Consider the following 20,787-nt stretch of genomic DNA (forward strand, 5'->3'; position numbering starts at 1 on the left):
CTGTATTTAAATTATATCGACATTTAAAGTTATGCCAACCTCAGCTCCACTAACGCTCCACCTCTTTGACCATTTTTGAATTAGAGTTAGGATGAGTCAGATATTGGCGGCAACCGGTGCCACCAAACTGAGCTTTAAAAACAAACTTAGGGACAGTCGTTGTTGTTTCTTCTGCCCCCTAGTGGCAACAATTTTATTATTGGAGCTTTAAGATTAAATGAAGAAAATGACATCACCTCTACATTCATTATCAGATCAGTTACTGAAGATATACCATGCTTCAGTTTTCTAAGTTTTTTTTGTAGTTTGTTGTATTATTAATAACTGCACTCAATGCAGATGGAACATCCAGATCTTCCGGTTCCAGCGTTGTGATTCAAGAATTTTGAAAGTAGATTTTATTCTTTGATCACAACATCAATGGAAAACATTTTAGTGTCAAGTCATCACAATCAAAGAGCGAGGGACTCATTCTGCACCAACATTCAAACTCACTCAGCAGCGACTACAGAAGGAACGGAGAGAGAGAGCGGCGTCTCCACAGACACCTGCAACAATACACCACTGCAATGTAATGAGAATCTACTTCCTTTAGCTTCGAAGGCCTCTTTGAAAAGACACCCCCAGAGTGTCCTGTGAATTTTAAAATCAACCCTACACCAAGAATTTCTCACTTTCTCTAAGTGGACTTGCTGATGATTTAGATTTTATTACGTGCTGACATCAGTAGATTTAGTGGAGCGATTGCCGCTGGTGTTGACACGCCATCCTAATAGTTTATGATGGGAAATGAGAAATACTGCAGACTACAAAAATGTCCCGTGTCCTGCCAGTAATTGCCATGTAAGGGCGGGACAGCACTTCCCAGCAGGTTAACAGAAAATGACTACAGTAAAAAAAGCTAAAATTACAACTTTTCATTTCCAAAATAACTCCCAGGGAGTGCTGGGTTTTAAATCTAATAGAGTGGGGAGTACACAGCGGGGAGTTTAAAAGCACGTTTACTCTCCACTGCCTCTCTACAGGTTAAACCAGCATCATGACAAAAGGATTACTGGTTCCTCCTCACCTAGAGAACAGCAACACCACTGGGGGAAAATGGCGTTTCTTTGATATGTACATTATGAGCAGCTACACAAAACAAATCCCCTCTGAAAAACTCTCACGCCGTGACGGAGGAAAGAATGTCAAAAAGATGCCATACGAAGGGTATGTCATCATATTTAATTTTCTGCTTGAATCCCGGAATGAGAAAGTAATCAAAAAGAGGCCATGTGTCATAGTTTAGACAAGTTGTCATCCCAGATTTTCAATATGGCTGCATGCATCTGTCGTCCTTCAGATTAGACTTTTCTATCTCTCCGCAGGTGGAGTATGCAGAAGATGAAGAGCATTATATCGCTCTAAGACGCTTTCAATCTCTGCATTTGTATCAGTTCAGTGATTTGGATTGGTATAACAGCTGTTTGTTACACATACAACAAATGAGTTTACATTCAACTCACACAGAGAGGATGAATTATTCATTAAGAAAACTGGAGCATCATTTCTTCTTTTCTGTCTCATAATAACACCGAAGAAGATTGATTTTTTTTTCTTCTTGTATCTCCGATAAAATTCACACTAAACTGTTCCTAATTCCAGCCTCTGTTTAACTTTAAATGGCATGTTTCACGCATATAACTCACTGGTTCCTCAGACCATTATTATTACTCAGCAGCAACAGAGACAAGTGAACTGATTGCTGTTTTTATCTCCCACGTTCGTCCACACTCATCATGGATCTCATCAGCGCACGAGCGTTCACGCATTGTGAGCGTGCGCTTTATGCATTGTGGGTCTTCCTGTTGGCCATTTGTTAAGTCCATGAATAATAATGAGCGCCCTGCTTGAATGTAATAGATGAGTTTTTTCGGTGGTAGTCAGCTGCGCATTGTGAGGAGCGTCGCTCGCTGCACCTCTGCATAAGGAAGTCTGGCATTTTTCTTTTATAGCAGTGGCTGAGGAATTCACTCCACACGCAGACCATGAGATTAAATGTCTTCATGAGAGATAAAGAAACCGTGACGGCCCCAACACCTCCTCCACCACAGCCACGCACACCCCAGTCTCTTAGAAATCACCACATCACATGATCAGCAGAAAGGAGACATGTGACACAGCCAGAAGGTAAATCAATGAGGAATGCAGCCAGAGGTGGAAAGGACTTTACATTCGTTTTGTAAACTAAAAAAAGAATAAAATGTGTATCTATTATTGTGTGTACACTATATATACACCCATTAGCCACAACATTAAAACCACTGACAGGAGAAGTGAATAACATTGACCATCTTGTGACAATTCAATGTTCTGCTGGGAAAGTTTTGGACCTGGCATTCATTTGTGTGGATGTTACTCAGACTTAGATGGCAGCAGCCATCCCCAGCAGGATGCAGCCTGACACAGGCACACACAAAAATGCTTTATAAAAAAAACAAACAAAAAAAAAAAACATGAAGAACAGCACAAGGTGTTGACCTGGCCTCCAAATTCACTAGATCCCAAACTGATCAAGTATCTGTGGGATGATCCACAGAGGCCCCTCCCCTCAACCCATAGGACCCAAAGGCCCCCCCTAACAACATTCTGTTGCCAGACACCACAGGACAGCCTCAGAAGGCCCGTGTCCATTATGTGATGAGTCACAACTGTTTCAGAGGCACAAGGGAGATCTACACAATATTAGTGCAATATTAGGTCATAATGTTACGCCTGATCGGTGTATGTAAAAATGATCTCTTCTTGTTTGTGCAGCCCTTTAGCTTGTATGGGTTATAGTATGTGTCATTTCCTTCTAAATTTAATAACAGCAATTAGCCTCTTGAGCTAGCTGTAGCTCATTTACAGTTCACCTATTGCTAGACAAATTGTCACCGCAGAATTCCAACTTGGCCGCATGCATCTGTTGTCCCCAGATTAGCCTTTCTATCTCTCCACAGGTTAAGTGTGAAGTGAATGAATGAATTAACCTTTTGCGGAAGTCAGCAAGCAAGCCAGTTAAAGCGCATTAGTGGACGCATTACTGGACGTATTACTGTAATGCAATTACTTACTTCTAAATAAAGTACAGAGGTTATTATTACGGTAACAGAGGAACATTTTATCCAGTCTAAATGTGTGTGTTTTCCATATGTGTAGCAGGTTTTTTTGGCCACAACTGTGCTTAGTGAAATATTTGCTATAAAGTTAATTAATTGATTTCGGAAATTTAAAAATATATGTGTGTATTATTATTATTATTATCATTATTAATAAAAAATGTAATAAAATTTGTGGAAATTCTTCTTCTATGGTTTGGAAGAAAATGAAGTTCTCGTCACGGCTGTCAGCGCTTATATACCCAGTCCTTATGAGGCCACGCCCCCCTCTGAGCTCCACCACTCACAGGGCGGAACGTGATTAGCTCTTCGCGGCTGTCAGTCACGCCCATCTTACCGTTGCTTCCTGTGTGAGCCGTTGGATTAGGTCTGTCTGCAGCGAGTCTCCGGTATGGACAGGCGCTTCACTCCTCAACTTTTTACCGGAGATTTTACCGCCGCTGTCTAGCATTTATCACGCTCGGAAATGGATTTGTGAACGGAATAAGCCGAGGCTGAGCTCGACGCGAGTTAAACCGACCGTTTAAACACATTTTTGTTTTCTTTTTAACTGTTGTTCGAGTTGAAGGAAGAGGGGAAAATGCCAGTTGCAACTCTTCTGCCTTTCACCGCGACCCCGAATAGGAAGTCTGTCAGCCCGACTTCTTTCAGGTTGACGGAGAAATTCATCTTGTTGTTGGTGTTCAGCGCTTTTATCACGCTGTGTTTCGGGGCTATTTTCTTCCTGCCGGACTCGTCCAAGCTGCTCAGCGGAGTTTTCTTTCATTCCTCCGCGGTGGAGACCAACACCCGCACCGGTCCGGACAGCAGCGACTCGGGTTCGGCAGGGAACGACGACAGGGTCCTGGACAAAATCAGAAAAGACCACGAGAAAGCCCTGCTGGAGGCCAAGGATACTCTACAGAAACGGCCCGACGAGATAAAGCATGACATTATAAGTGACAAGGAGAAAGTGAGGGAGAGTTTGGGTCAAGGTGGGAACGATGTGAATAGTTTACCTTTCGTTGAGTACCGCCGCCCGCCCGGGGCTACGGGACACGAACCCCTGGACCCCGAAACCAGAGACAGGCGGGCCAAAATCAAAGAGGTAAGTTCTCTATGTTGGTTTTATGTGGAGAAACAACCTCAAGCCAAACTCCTGCTAAAATCAATGAAATTTACCTGTGCTCTGGTCAGCTTACAGTCACTGTAGAACATGACTCAATGTATTAGACAAACCCAGTCCTCTCTAAAAGTCGACTTTAATATAATGGACAAAACCAGTTATTAAAATGTGAGCGTTTAACTAAATCCAGTTATCCGTAAAGTCTGCTGCGCATATATGTACCTCACGGGAGCGCGGCGGCTGTCACACCAAAGCACTCAACCTGTGATTTTACTCGATCGAAGCAGATCTAGAGTGGATTATTTGCAGCCGAAATGCAGAGCATAAAAAGTAGTGTTTAGCCGAAGATGTTGTCCCACGTTTTGAAATCAATTCACACGCGTGGGCGACTTCGACACTTTAAATTGTCTGATTTTTAAACGGAGTTCGGCGTGGCGTTTTGTCGCTCCGCGGCAGACGGTTCCAGGGGAGAAAGGAAAGGAAAGGAAGGAATGCAGGATCCACCTCCGCCGTCTGGGTTGACTAACCTGTCTTTCAAGTTTCTCATCATCGGAACAATACCTGGTCTCCTTATAGCGGGATCTTACGTGTGTGGATTTAAGCACACCTTGTTGGCTGTTACACAGATGTTTATGTGGACCAGATTTCCACCCCACTAAGATAGATAGATAGATAGATAGATAGATCCGTTATCGTCCTTTAAGGAAATCTGTTGCTACAGTCTGCACAGACCCTCACATGAACCTCCAACATATACACATTTCTACACACATGTCCATATAGATGTTTCATAATTCCCAACCTGAACATGCATTTTTAAGAGAACCTACCTTCATTAATATCATTAATAATTGCTAGGCTAATTGTTGCTGATTGTAGTTATAATTCACCCTCTTATTTCTTGCATAGACAGTGTCACAGTGTCTCTTTTATATTCGCCTCTGTGCCCCTGATGTCCTGAGCCAAAGTGTTAGCCTTGTAGCCTGCAGCCGTGTGTGGAAAAAAACACCAACAGGTAGCATGTCTGCTATTATTGTGTTGTGTCACTGCGCAGTATTCGTGTGTGTGTGTGTATTAGTGGAAACTAATATTCACCATTCAGTGACAGCCAGGTGAGAATCAGGTGTCTGTGTGCAGACGCTGCGGCTTCGTGCCAGTCTTCCTGTGCTGCTTTTGGGCTGTGAAGTTATGAGTGAGTCAGAAAGAGGTATTTAAATGTGAAAATATTTCACACTACAAGATTTTTTTGCCAGATTTTACCGACGTTTCCCAGTTGGGCAGATTCTGCACCAGTGTGCACTAGTTGGGGGCAGTCGGCCACGCAGCACATCAGGCAACGAAACTGTGTGTAAGTGCATGCTTATCGTGTAGCACCCTGCTCATGTCCACAACATTAGGCTGGCGCTGCAGCTAATGCTAAGATGCTGTACTATGGTTTTCTAGAGGTTTTTGGATTGCCACAGCATTATCCCAAAGTGATATTCACTCACAACTTGTACAGTTTTGTAGGCTGACATTAGATCAAAATTTATATATATATATTAAACAGATTCTGACTCCTGTGTAGTTACTGTTTCTCGTGACACAACAACTGTAGAAATAAACTCTGTATTTGCTGAGATAGTCTCAGAATTAGGAGGCTTATGGTTAACTTGAAAAGACGACTCAATCCCAAAACATCCTGCACTCTCCAGGTCTCATATTGCACTCTTATATTTATTACAACCCTCCGCACATTGTAAATGCTGCCCCTGAAACCTTTTACAAGTCATTGGTTATTTAAGACACTGTGTTTGACATGAAGCTGGTGGACATTTCTGGCCTTAAGATGTCATCACCTGCCACTAAAATGGCTAGGAAGCTCAGCCCTCCGATGCATTTACATGCACCAATACCCGGCCCCATGCTCACTTAAATGCCAGTCTTTTAGACAAAATAAGATTTGTTATGACTATAGTGTATGTATGTTTGTTGGAGATATCAAATCTCGAATTTACAACAACACAGCTCAGTGTGTTTTGTGTTTCAGAGCTCAGCTGTGCATTAAACGGATGGGAAAGTGAGCGCAGCACCGGTCCTGCTGCGAACACAACTGTTTTGAATACCATTGGCTTTGTTAAGACCGCTTTGTATGTTTATAAAGCGCAGTGGTCATTCAAATGGTCTGTTTTAACATGTGGACCGGTTTGCCGTTAACACACAGTTGCTGTTATTGGACTCCAGTCATGACACTATGATTTAGATCCATATTAATACATATATACCTCCTTTGTCTGTTAAATAGTAATGGAATAACCACCCTGATGATGTGATATTTCCTTGTCAGTAGCAGAATTTTAGTTCTTATCGCTGTTTCAGTTCTTTTTCACTGTTAAATGAGAGGATGAAGGGTAAGGAGTGGTCACTTTAAATGGCATCCCAAGCTGGCGTCTTAATCTCCGTTTGGTCAAAGCAACCCCGTGTGTTACAGAAATGATGCATGACAGTGCGACAGCCTGTGTCAGGGAAACAAATTCAAGTCTGGCAAGACGTCCGACCTAATGAAGCAACTAATAAACACATTGTAATCTTACGGGAGGTGGCCTAATGCTTCAGAATAATATAAGAAAACTAGCTGAAATAGCATCTTCTTAGCATCATGGAAACTGTGTCACACATGACATGGAGCAGGATATCTCCAAAACACGAGCTAATGCAATTATCATACCTAATCTACAGCTCAACAAATATCAAATCATATCGTACTGGTTCAAAATCTACAGCTACATCCTTGATGGAGATAATATCCTGGGAGGGGTCTTAGGATTTCATTTGCTGTTCGTTTTTTTTCAGGAAAGACTAATGCAAGACTTTCATATGTTTTCTTGTGTGTGATATCATGGAGTTGGGTATAAATAAGAGAGCCCTTCGATGGTTGGAGTGCCTGGTCTGGTCTAGGTGGGTGCTACATGTCTAAGTAACATCTGCACGAATGCCAGGTCCAAAGGTTTCCCAGCGGTATTGTCATTTACTTCTCCTGTCAGTGGTTTTAATGTTGTGCCCGATCGGTCTTATGATTAGTTGGTGCATCACGGAGTGTCAAAAAAAAGTTCAGGCCGCCTCAGCTACGTAGCTCGTCTCGCCCTTCACGTAAAGCGTCGGTCTTCAGTTTAGTGCACACATCGCCAGCTTCCATTGATAGTTATCATGGTTGATTGTTGCTCTGTTGCTGCATTAGGGTTAGACAGTCCCTCATTCAAATAATGACAAACCAGTTTTGATGATACAAGGCAAGTTTCTTTCAAGAAGGCTTCAGGAACAACAGCAGCTCTGGTAAATCCTGTAGATGCAATTAGATGCAATTAGATGTGCTTGTAGCAGTTGTTGCAGGGGGATCATAAAAAATGGTGAAATAAGCAAAGGAAAAAAAATCTGTATTACACTACTAGTGCTACTACTGCAAAAAAGATATAATTACAGTATGAGACATGCTGATTAGATTTTTAATTAGTTTAATCATTATAACAAAAAGCTAGGGCAAGAAAGTTTCATTTTTGCAACACAAACATAATCCCAAATGAGAAAGAAAAGCATCAAACTTTTACTTTTGAGATATTAGAACTAGAAAATGTTATATTTGCTTAAACATTGAACTAAATTTATTTTTAAGTCATATTTTGGGGGCTTCTGTGTCTTTATTTTGATAGGTGCCAGTGAAGAGAGGCAGGAGGTAATAAGGTGAGAGAGAGAGGGGGGAGATATTCGGCATAAGGGCGCATACTGAAATAATTTATTTTTGATCCACATATGATTTCAGGTCTCAGGTCTGGGATTCAGATTTACTTTTCCATAACTTTTAGGTGCAGTAGTAAGTAGAGTTTTGATAGTAGCACTCAAGAAGCCATAGTTCAGTTAGATTTTATATCGTCTGATGATGATGATTGATGAAAACGCTGTTCGCGGACACATCTTCCTTCGCTCTCTCACAGCCCTGGACCAGAAAAACAACTGATTAACATGTGCATAATAATCAAGTGAACAATAGGCACACAGTATTTGCAGTGAGAAGTGATGTGACAAGACAAATAACTCATCTTTATTCAGATATTTGAAGCCATTCATTTCAAGCACGGATGCAGCTGACAGCTTGAAGTCTTATTATATTCAGCTCCTCTACGGATTCCCATTTTGATTTCTCTGCCCTCTGAGTTGAGAAAAGCCAATAAGTGTTGACCAAACCCAAGGCACACAAACACATCCTTACATGCTGCCCCTTGATCTCTGGTGGCCCGCTGTTATTTAGCCGAGGGTTTTAAAACGTGTTTGAAGATAAAGTTCTGAGATGCCGGCTTCCTACTCGGCTTCAGCGCCATCTGACCCGGGCTATCCTGGGATCTGCCCCTGCGCTGCGCTGCGCTCTCAGCGGGCGAGTGTCGTGTTTGTGATGGCCAGAGGACAGGCAGCGGGGGCCACTCTGTTAAGGATAAATGGCTTGTTTTGAGCGACCGCCACAATCCTACAATCAGCTGAATCTGTGCGTCTGCCTCTAAATCAAAGGATCTCTGGAGATCCCCCGCCTCCTCCGCAGCGCCGGGGCTTTCGCTCGCTCTCCCCGAGCGCTTTGGAGGTAAGAGCAGCAGGGGGTGATAATGAAAACCTTGGCTGATGAACAGATGGAAAAATCAAGGTGGATGCGGTCGATGCTGGATGCTAGAACATGCTGCGCTGTGTGACACGGTAAACTACTTTTCTCCTGGGCATGTTTCTGACCACGCTTAGACTGGATGCCAGGAACATTCACCGCACTCGTGGAATGTAAGAACACTTTGAGCGGTTATGAAGGGTTTGCTCATTTCTTTCATTTTCATTTCACCACACACTTACTTGTAGGCCCTTGTATTTTTTTGATAGGCTTAAATGCGGCTTGAAGTGCTGTGTTTAATAGTAGCTCAACTAAACTGAAACTGTACTTCCTTTGGTGGATTATCTTAGATCGCAGTTCTGCGCTTTATCTGTAGACGCACTGCTCAGCTTGATTCCTGCTCTGCACTATGGGCTGGAGTGTCCACACTAACAGTTACGACTAAGTGCTGTTTGAACAAGTTTGACATCAGAAGTACGTGCAGTTAGTCCAACTGGCCACACTGGATGGTTTCAGTAAAAACTTTCCTGCTATCGAGTTGTATCCGCGTCCAGTATTATTTAAAGGCCGGTCTTCAGGAGGACATTCAAAGTATTCCACTCCACTGCTCACATGGAAAGCGGCGTTGTAAACTGAGTGTTGGATTGTCAGTATTCAAAGCATCCCGCACGCATCAGGATTGTGAATTCAAACTGTCACTGCAAGCATTTGGAAACGCTAAGCTCACACAGCTATTTGTTTTCATGCCAGGAATCCCGTCGGCCTCCTGAGGCTAGCTCAAGCTCCCCTAGGGAAACCTGGATTTTTGCTTTAAGAACCGCGGCTGAAGGATTTCAACGCAGCGACAGACTTGTTGCAATTCATCACGCTCACCTTGTCTGAGCAACAAGCTGCTGACCTATCAGACTCCCTGTCCTGCTCCTTGTGTGATGAGGTGGAGCCTGGAGCTGTTTTAACTATGCAAACGAGATGCAAATGAGGGTTTGACGCGCCATAAGGAATGCAATATGTGCTCTTCTCATCTCGGCGTCTTAAAGGACAACCGCTTATCATCCTGTCAGTCCGTCACCTCTTTGAAATAAACATATACAGAGGAAGCTAGAATCTTGTGTACACACACACACTTCTTACTGTTCAGAGAGCTGTACATGTTGCTGGTTTGTTAAGGTCTCTGGTTGACGCGCGATGCAGACTGTCGAGGAAAGATGAAACATTCGTCTCCTTGCTTTTCTGCTTACATCTGTACAATGCTGTCATTTCCTTCCCTTTTATTTCCCATGCTCCTCTGTTGTTCTCTTTATCCCCTCTTTGTTGTTCCTTACTGCCTCTTCTGTTTCTGCTTTCTCTTCTCTTGCTTTTCCTGCCTCAGGATTCAGTTCAGTTATTTTTGCCCACTCCCATCACAATTGTTTTTTTTTGTTTTTTTTCTGCAGTGTGTGTGTGTGTGTGTGTACGTGCATGTGTTTCACCCCTCCCTAAATAAAATAAGAGCCTTTCTGCCGTTTTGCCAACCTTTAGAGCCTGAAATAAAATCCCGTCTCTTTCTCTGGCTTACTTGGCAGCCTCTTAGTTCTATTTCTGATCGACCATTTGAACTAATTGCCTCTGGTTCCCCAGTCCTACTTCTTTTCTTAGAGTATAAACCAGACATGTGCGTGTGTGTGTATGCGTGTGTATGTGTGTGTGTGTATGCGTGTTGGATAGAGTTACCGCTGGCCCCTGCAGGTGCTCTGTTTAATTGTCTAATGGCTATAATAGCCGTGCCTCACTGCCGGCACTACTGCCTGCTGTATGTGTGTCTATATGTTAATAATAGAGAACTTATTCTTAAAAATGGAGGCCTGGTTCATTTCAAGTGCTAATTTTACCTGGAACCTTTTATGCCACCAATGTGAATATAAGCCCAGTTAGATGGAAAATACATGATGTAAACACAATAATCAGAATAGCCCGTCTTGTTTGGAAAGTTTAATTCTTTAGATGTTCTCTCTTTGAGTCAACCTTTTGAGATTCATGTTATTTCCACAATATTTTACCTCTATATCTTGCACGTGGCCTTGTGTCCTGCTCTTCTCTATTGCCGTACTTTTTAAATCCAAAATGCTGCTGTTCGAAACCAGTCTCACAATACTGCAGCAAGGTTTTTAACCAGAGGATGCAGTAAATGGAATACATTAAAAATAAAATGCTGATTTTATGAATGAATATCAGATCTTTCGAATAAAAATCCATTTGAGTCGTATTTTTAAACCTCAGCCCTTGTTAAGTCTATTATGTCTCATCTGTTTTGTAGTGTCATGAAGTTGAAGCCTTCTCCTTTGAACTAGACTGACGTATGTTTTACTTCTTCTTATCAAAAGCTCCATGTAACCTGCAAAGACGGAAATAATTTTCTGAGGTAATTCCACGTAACATTAAACTTGAAGTCCCCAAAATCAGTGACTTTACCACTACCTTTTTTCTTGTCTCTAAAAACTACACACCATGATTGATTACATTTATCTTGCTTTAATGAAAAAAGCATAGACTATGTATTGATACAGAGCCGGAGCAATTAGCTGATTCACTGTCATAGAAAATTAACTAGGATCGTTTAGTTCCAGCTTCTCTTCTGCTCTGGTGAGAACTTGCTTGAAACGTTAACCACGCTCATTTTCTTACACTGTGCATTCAAATGAAATTAAAATTAATATGGAAAATGGTCGATAATCAGATTAATCAATGATGAAATTACCTGCAGCCAAAGTTTGAACAATTATTCAAGCAAAAATGCCAACCGTTGTCTAGTTCAAGCTTCCAAGAGTGAGTGTTTACAACTTTCAAATACTCAGCTCATGTTTTTTTTTAGTTTCTTTGCTCAGATGGATTAAAAGACTTCCACAGTGATCATGTGGATGAAGCAGTGAATGTTATTTCTTATCGTCAAAGTCATGGATCGGAAACTCCCCGAGATCTGAGTCTGCCGTTATACATCACGGTGTCCTCCTTTTTTGCTTGTGAAGACAAATCATACTGTACGTCTAGCCCAAGGCCAGGACGCTTCCTGGCATTATAGGGTCTAAGTAATGAATATTGTATTAGCGCAATAAAGTCACTGTAAATATATAGTCCTGGTGGATAGCCCGCGAGGCTTTGGATATTTTAAACCCATATATTAATATAGATTGTTACTGCATGGCTCTTAGGAAGTCCGTTTGGATTGATTGGTCCAGGGACTGGCTTTCAGGGAGGTTATAATAATTTGTGCTGGGCGAGGATGAGGATGAATGTACTTGTTCCAGCTCTTGTGTTTGCTGCCCCTTGGCTGTGAAACCTTTCTACCAGGGAATATAGATTCCAGAGTGACTGATTGGGTCATTTTGCATATATACTCTCTTAAAATGTGCATGCACGGCTTTCAGTTATTCATTTCTACATGTGTGGTTCTTTTAGTCCGGACGTATCCAAGGGTAAACCCCTGCGTCCCACACACCACAGGCATAGATGTGGAGACGGTGTGGTATATACGGCCTTAATGCTTATAGAGGGTATCCATCTCTGAGGTACGTTTAGCCTTTTACTGCTGCTGCTGTATCTACTCTCCCAGCCCTGTTCCTGCTCATGCATAGTCATCGAACATTGATTTGGAAAAGCTTGCCGCAAAATAAATTAGATGGATCGGTATTACTATTATTCTATATTTGTGCTGTAGGTCAAGGCACCTGCAAGCCTTGAAGCGTGAATAGGACACTGCACAATGGCGTATAGGACTTCACATGTACAGTATACCTAATTAAATCCACACATAGAGCCCTAGGCATAGAGCTATAATTGTCACAGACATGGAAATCCAGGGAAAGTTAAACATGTACTTACACCAGCATTGTGGTGGGAGACTTTGCCTGCTTTACCAGACACTTTGATCTTAAAAAAAGAAACCCAAGGGTGAAGAGAGTTAGAAAAAGACATTTGTGATGAGGTATTCCGGTCTCAATCTTTATTTACTAATCGTGTTTTCCAACCCAACTAAATGTTTTATTAAACGTAAAGACTGAATATTTATAAGATGTCAAAATGTGCCAGTTAAATACAAAAGGACACAGTTTGTTTCGTTATGAGTCATATCCTGACTGTGGATTTTTCAAATCAGTCAGATGATGTTGCAGTGCCTTTAGTTTACATGTGACAAAGAGAAATTAGTGCCTGAAAAAGCTAGCTAAATGAAATGTCAATAACCAGTCATCAATAACCCTTCATGCTCCCTCCACACATCATTTGAATCACCTCCATCTGGACGCTTCACTCCACTCTCCTCCACTTACAGCTCGCTTCTGAGCTTTCAGAACGCTTGTATCCCACCCGTCGACAGCAGCGCGACATGAACGGGTGGGCATGAATTTAAAACAAAGAACAAAATCTAAAAAGACACAAACCTTATTGCTAACCTCGCAAACCTCTAAAATGGGTTTTTGCAGACTGGGCAGAAGGAGGTCTTGTAGAGTTTCCATTTTTTTTATTATTTTTTTCCTCACTCAGACCTCTTGTATGTACAGGCTGACATTTTCAGCTAAAGGTGAGCTTTGGAGCTTTGCTTTTCTTTACTGAATCCTATCAATACACCACAGGCTTTGGCCTGCAGTAAATGGACCTGGTCTTCTGGTACGTGTGTGTGTGCGTTCGTGTGTTCTTGTCCTCTTCCCGCTGTGAATAGATGCCTATTGACAGATTCTTGCAACGGTACCAATGTGACTGTGTTGTCTTTGGTGAATAAGGAAGTTAATAGTAGCTCCCTGAACTGGTGTTGCGTGCTTTCACTCACATTTATTCTCATGTTCTCTCTTTCTCGCTCTTAAAACGTAGCTATACTGTAGATTTGTCTTACTAAACCTGTCATTCATTCATTCATTCATTACAGTCAGTTATTAACTGAAAGGAGTGTGCAGACAAGAAGAGACTTATAGGGATGTGGCGACAAGAGATCACGTTAATGAAGTTCAGTTTTAGTGATGATAGGTGAAAAATCCTGTGGTCAAGCAAAGTGGGCGGGCACAAAGTAGAACCTGAGCTTTTACGTGACAGCTAAGGGGAGTGACTGATACAGTTGATTGACATATGATGCAAGAGTTTCCCACACGTTTCCCACACGTTTACCACAAAGAAACACCGTCCACCACTTTGGTTCCTACCACCAAATTCACGATGCTGATGGCGTATGGCGAACCCAGGTGGAGCAGTGGTGGTGTTTTCTCAAATAGAGCGAGATGATGCCAAGAAGAGCTAGCGCCATCCATATGCTATCAATATTTGTTTTACTCTGAATATACAAGTGAGTTGCCAAAATGTGCCTTCTTGTCTTTAATAATGTTTTTGTGGATGTGTAAAGCCTCATACTGTTTCAGATCAAAGTACAGTCCAAGTGCTCGAATGTGCTCTTGCTCTTTTATGGAGCCTGCATCACGAGGTAACTTGTGTGGACTATGGACAGTCAGGTATCCCAGAATACATTGTGTTGGCCTCAACAAGTCAGCTGCTGCCCCAATTCACCTTTGGCTAAGCCACACACTAGAATGTAGATTGACCAATCACAGCCAAGAGAGCTCCCACAGGGGTCCGACACTTTTTCCACAGCGCTCCATTGACTTTAACGCAGGCGTCTCATATTTTCGGTCTCGGCAGGCTATACTGTCGGTATATATCCAGCATCCAGGGTATGGATAAGCCCAATGATGTGCGCGCAAAACCCAGTGGAGCTAACCAAAACATCACCGTTACAGCTTAAGTTGCATAGTTGTTGATACGCTAGCACACGCTGAAGAAATACAACGTTATACATGCGTAACGTTAGTCCGTTTGCTTCGTAATAACAATTATAGAAGTGAATAGAGACGTACCCAGCTTTGCATGAACAGTGTTGCTCCTTGATATTGTCAGTCTCAGCCTCCGTCTCGATTAATAGGATATGCGGTGGTTCATTTTTTGACTGTGACCGGTATGCTTTTGCCTCTATTTGGATGCCTTGTTGTTCGTTGCGTTTCACTTGTATGTCCTGAATCCTTCGAACGCATATTGCAGCCCCTTTTGCCTACTTCTATCGGACACTTTATTTGCTGCTTTATAAAAGTTTGACAAAAGTTCAGCAGGAAGAGCTGTCACAGCATAAGCCATGTTGATACCAGAGCCTTATAGATAACCAGAAAACCACAGCCCAGAAGAGAATGTCGGACGTAGCAACAGTAACTAAGGGGGGCGGGGCTTAGCCAAAGGTCAATTACAGAATGACTGAGCTGAATCCTCCTGTCTGTATTTCAGAGTCTCTATCAAACTTGTCAAATCTAAAGTGTGCGTACTTGGTATTAAGAAAAACTGGTATCCAGAGTCTAAAACATACACTAGCGTCAACTGTCAGCTACAGTCAAATGGACGTCAAGCCAATCACGAATGTCTATAGGGCTTAACAGTCCCCAGTAACGGTCCCCGATAGTGGTAGTACAACTGCTAATGCTTTACACCTGGTTAAAGAACTGCTATTTATTTGTAAATTTGATTCTGCTTCATTAAATATTGTGTACATTTTCTGGTGCTGCTATTCGCTTACATTAAAACGCTTCCAGCAGTTCAGAGAGCACAATCTCTACTCTCCACTATAAGGTTTTTTTAGTGCAAGGCTGTCATAGAAAGTATATTTCATTAACTTCATTAAAGGTACGACTGATAAAAAGGTGGAATCAAAAGAAATTAATTAATTAGTAAGTAAGAGCGACGTTTATGTTAAAGAGAGAAAATCTGGGCTGCTGCTGCCAGTGCACTGGAGCATTCAGTATGTTGTGGAAATGTGAATTGAACGTAAGAGCCGTTATATTACAGATAATTAGTCCCTCTTTTCAAACATGACTTAGAGTGCAGGGCCTTTTCAAAGTATTTACAGTATTTGGAGGTCGAAACACAAGAAGGAATTAGAAAGCACGTGAGAGAAGATTCATGGGTGAATTTTTAACAAAGCGTGCTGTGCATTTATTGTTTGGATCATTAGCAGTCTGAAGTAGGATTGCAGGATTATTAGCATTCCTCTTGCCTTGGACAGTGATATATTCTGGGCAGCACAACCTCAAGGGGCTTCGGGGGTGAACACGCATGTAAAAATCTACGGGCGGGCTTTGCCATTAATGACCAGTTGTCGTAGCTGTTGGATTAGTGATGCCAGGAGGAACAATTTGTCTTGTCTGGCTCAGAACAAACATGCGGCTAGCTCATTAACAATCAGAAGTTATTGATTACAGTCCCACAATAAACAATGGCATGTGTAATAATTGGAGAATGATTAGGTTTTGAATTTGCATGGTGTAAAAACACAAAAATATAGTTTCCGTGGTTCTCCAGAGTGTTGTTGGTGTCGGTTAAAAGCGATGGTGCAGCACATTCCTTTTATGGATAAGCCGCTTTATATCAACACAGTCAGAATAATACCTCAGGCTACATCAATATTGTTCTTTAGTCTAATGACTTTAGTCTTCAGTCTAATGACTTCCATATTAATATTCCTGCTTTAGTCATGAGAGGAGCTGGTGATTAGAGGCTAAATAATTTGACGCTAATGACACCAGATGCAGAGTACAATAATATTCCTGAAGGCTTTAACATAAGAGTTGTGAATCCTCTCTCTATCTTCCTTTTGTGTTTCTGAGTACATGTTTCCTCATTCTTAAATTTGGTTTTGATTTGAAGAAATGTATGTTTCTGAAGTCAGTTACAGTGAAGTTGTTATTTCGTCCTGGTGGACCATCGCGTGTTTCTTGTAGCGCTGTCAAAAGATCATCACAATCAGTCACATGATTTATATTCAATAAAATCAGTTTTAAGTGCACCATAAATGGATGTTTTATTACTCTTATCATCATGGGAGGGCATAGTACAAATTTGTGTTATTATTGCAGTGTAAAACAATGGTAAATACTGTTCAGGCTATTCTGTTTCTTTTGGGATAGTTGGCACGTTTAGCATTACAGGGTGTATTATGTGCCACTGAAAGGTAATGTGATTTACTATGGCTGCGCTTCAGATTTTGCTTGCTTTCCACAGCATTATTAATCACTTCCTGATATCCCAAACTATTTTTTGTAGCCTTAAAACAAATTTTCATTGCCCTAGAATGCCTAGTTTTTTTTTGTTTTTTAATTAAAGTTACATAAAGGAATAATGCTGTTAGTTCATGCTAAGATTCTTCCACTGAGATGTAGTTTAATGTTTGCATTTCCTCACTTTTATCACGAAGGAATTACATTTGTTTTCATGCAGACAATTGAAGATTGATTCGGCCATCTTTCTGGCAGCTGAAAAAGCTTTTTTAACGTAGACAGCACAGGACATCAATACTTGGCTACGTTTGAACTAAATGCATAATAAAATTTGTCAAATGTATTTGAGTTTGCGGCTAAATGAATGTTAAACGAAAACAGTTTTCATTCACGTTGGCAGTGTTGTTTTAGTGAAGAATTTGCCTTTTTCCCCTCCTGACATTACCTGGGAAATGAGCCAAAACTCAGACCATCATGCACACATCTGTCATTTGAGATGAGCTCACGGTGTATCATCAGTTCATCATATCTCAGGATCGGAGTTGGTTTACAATGTACTCGCGTTTCCTCTTCATTCACTGGTTTGTTCTCATGTTGACCCACGTGTTTGTCTGCTACTCTTAAGTCTACAATAATCAAAAAGATAAAGTCCAAGGGCGGAAATATTCACGCCCTGTCAACAGCTTGCCAGCGTACTCTTGGCGAATACAAGCTTTTACAAGCTGGCACAAACAGACTGGCTGTTTTCAAACGCTTGAGCTGGTTTGGGTTTGATACCCTCTGGGCTGCGGTATCAGGGATTTAGTATTTTGCGACCGAGCCTCGTCGGCCTCTGATGGCGAATGCTGTTGGATATTCAATATTAACGTGTCTCAAGCACTTCTGGGGTTATGGCCGACTGATTCCCTCTCTCTCGCTCTTTAATCCAATTCAGTCTAATACCCAAAATCACAGCCTGTCAATCACATACTCCATTTATTTTTCAATCTCCCCTTGCTTCCTTCCTTGCCTTTTTTTTTCCCATGCGAGGGGCGGCATTTTAAAACAGCAACCCCTGCCACCCTGCATATTATATCGGCTAAAGACCCCATAATCTCTTGGTAGAATGTCAAATTGAACCCCTTCACGTATACTCTTTAATTTGAGAAACTAAAAGATTAGCATTTAGTTTGTTGGACTCAACAGTACAGTCCGAGAGTGGAGCAACATGGAGCCGTGATATCGATGACCCGCCCACACCTCCTTCAGACTCACTCCCATTTTCATTTAATTAATACTGCGCTGGGTTATACACTGTACTCATTTTTAACTTTTTTTGACAACTCGGACGGACTCCCACAGGAGTGCTTTACGGAGTGGTTGGCATGGCATGGTCGCCATTATGTCACATCCTGTTTCTATAGCGTCAAATAACTAATTAAAATGAAACTTATCCAACAATTTCTACTTGAAAATGCATCGGCATTATATTAACTACCTAAAATGACAGAAACCATTCTTGAAAAAATGTATTTGACGTGTATTTCAGTGTTTTAGTTCGGCCCATGTCCCATCCACTAACATGGAGGAGGTGGAGCTTATGACCTATACTGCAGCCAGCCACCAGGGGGAGCTCTACTTTCTTTGGTTTCACTTTTGAGGAGCAGTTCCGCTGTCCATATTTCTGCAGCCTACGGTCTAGACCAAAGAGTTGCACTTGAACACACCACAAAAACCACAGCTAAAGACCGGCTGGTGTATATGTCTTTCATACGCCTGCATGAAAGCATCAAACTAATGTACGTCTTTGCAAAGTATGTGGTCAGTACCGAAAAACACATCTAAACATTTACATTAGATGTACATGAAGTAAATGCTCATTAGAGCGTCAGAGCAAGTAAATAACACACTCATCTCCTTACTCTCCTTTCGAGTTGATGTCGGCATCGTTCAGTAACTACACTGCCAGTGAGCGACAAGTCAGCTGTGTTGAGTTTCTTTGTGTACATCAAACTGAGCGGCTCATGTTGGAGTTGGCACTAATAAATGTTGAACAACAGTTACTCCCAAATGACTGCGTCCAAGTAAATGGTGTGTAGGAGGCAGAAGGAGGGAGAATATTTTGTGTTGGGTCCAGAGCAGCATCATACAGTGGGTAAGCGTCAAGCTACAGTATATTTTCAACGGAAGAAGGCGTTAAGACTCATCGAGCTTACGTCCGACACACGCGAAATGAAAGTTGAGATTACTGGAACTTTTCTTTGTTGCTCCTCTGAGGCATCAACCAGTCATCTGCAGTTGCTTCACCCGCTCAGTCAGTGCCTGTTGAATCACTCCTCACCCCTTCACACACATGGGCCTGCACTGGTTGACTAAGTCCCCAATCTTTTTTCCCAACATGAAAGAAAAAACGACTAATTTACAGCTCGCACATAGACGACTAGTTGTAAGAAGTGGTTGCACTGTCTCAAAAAGGGCTCACAAAATGCAGCCATTTGATCACAGTCTGGATGCACTGGAGGCTAGGAAGCTAGGAAGAGCTGTAAACCATCGTACAGAGCTGGCCTCTCCTGAATCACCTCCAGTTTATTCATCCTAGATTTTCACGTCGTTGTGGGAATATGTGTGTATTTGGATGTTTAGATGAAATGAAGATGAAAAGTTAGATGAGTCTTCGCTGTGCTGTGCCCTTTTAACTTTCTTCACCTCCATGTGCCCTGGTTCTCTAAGCTCGTCAGCCAATCAGAGTGCTCCCTTTCACCGACTCGTTGCACCTCTGATTCAGCGTGATGACTCGGCTAAAAAGCAGCAGACAGGGTTCAGACTAGTGTGAACACTGCGAGACACGCTGACAAAACTAGCGCCACAGACACTCACCGGCGGAAAACGGCCAACCGTCAGCTTGGCATGTCAGGGCCATGACAGCACAATTTAACACCAGATGAAGAAGAAACGAAAAATATCGCTTCCAAAAAATCCAGAGCCCCTCAGTGTACACGTCTTACAGAGAGAGTGCGCAGGGCCAGAATGCCTTTGGATCACAGTGAATGTCAACTTTAATGACCATATGGCCGGTAATCCCCGTTTGCCTTTTGTTTTGACATTCTAAAAATGTTCATTCGGTCGTACTGCTGTGTTTCTCTGTAAGAAACTGTCCCTGTTATTTCTTTATACTCAAATTCTCCAGCTGCATTTAACAAGATACTCACAAATTACCTCTCTTGTGACTCTGAGGCCTAAAAATGGTCTCGCAGGTGTTTTTGATAATTCCAGCCGCTCGGTACAAGTCTAAAGGATTCATTTTTATTTTTGAAAGGTACGTTAAAACCAGTTTGTTCTCTAATGTGAACGCCGACAGGTGAGTCCAAGTGGTTTCCTCTATCTTCTTGCCTTCCCTTTGTTTACACCCTTTCTTTCCCCCTCTCTCTGGGTGTTATTCTCTGGCGGTTTGATCTCTAGTTTGTTGCGGTTTGTTCTCCCTCTCTCTCCTCCCAGACACATGCGCTGGCTCAGTGCTGTGGCGTGCCCAGTTCAATTTACTGTGGCGAGAAGCAAGCCAAGTACACAAGCTAAATTATTCATCCTGCGTCCTGCAGCCACACCAACACATAGGAGGAGGGAGATGAGAGCGTCTGTGCGTCTTTGTGTTCCATATAATAGACGCTGGTAATTATGCCGCTGCACTCTGTATGTTTTGGAAGTCATTTATGTAAAAGGACTTGACATGGCTGGAGTGCACGCGGTGATGTTTGTTCATTATAGCGTGCATTATCGGAAGTATTGTGTCAGACATGCAGTCATTAAGCAGATAAATAGAAAGGTCTGAAGTGAAATTATAAGGTCACAGAAGAATAAAAAGAGAGTGACGTACACAGTCTTAACTCAAGCACA

At 42.1% G+C, this 20,787-nt stretch overlaps 1 protein-coding gene across 1 annotated transcript in view; it reads left to right on the forward strand.

Annotated features, from left to right (window-relative positions):
* Positions 1–3,528: 3,528 nt before the first annotated feature.
* man1a1 (mannosidase, alpha, class 1A, member 1) overlaps positions 3,529–20,787 on the forward strand; it is a 131,060-nt gene continuing 113,801 nt past the window's right edge. The window contains exon 1 of the mRNA XM_084560628.1: positions 3,529–4,227. Coding sequence (XP_084416754.1) covers positions 3,721–4,227 — 507 coding nt within the window. The 5' untranslated portion in view covers positions 3,529–3,720. The remainder of the gene's footprint in view (positions 4,228–20,787) is intronic.

Source organism: Chelon labrosus (genome assembly GCF_963514085.1).
Source record: "Chelon labrosus genome assembly, chromosome: 14".
Taxonomy (NCBI): domain Eukaryota; kingdom Metazoa; phylum Chordata; class Actinopteri; order Mugiliformes; family Mugilidae; genus Chelon; species Chelon labrosus.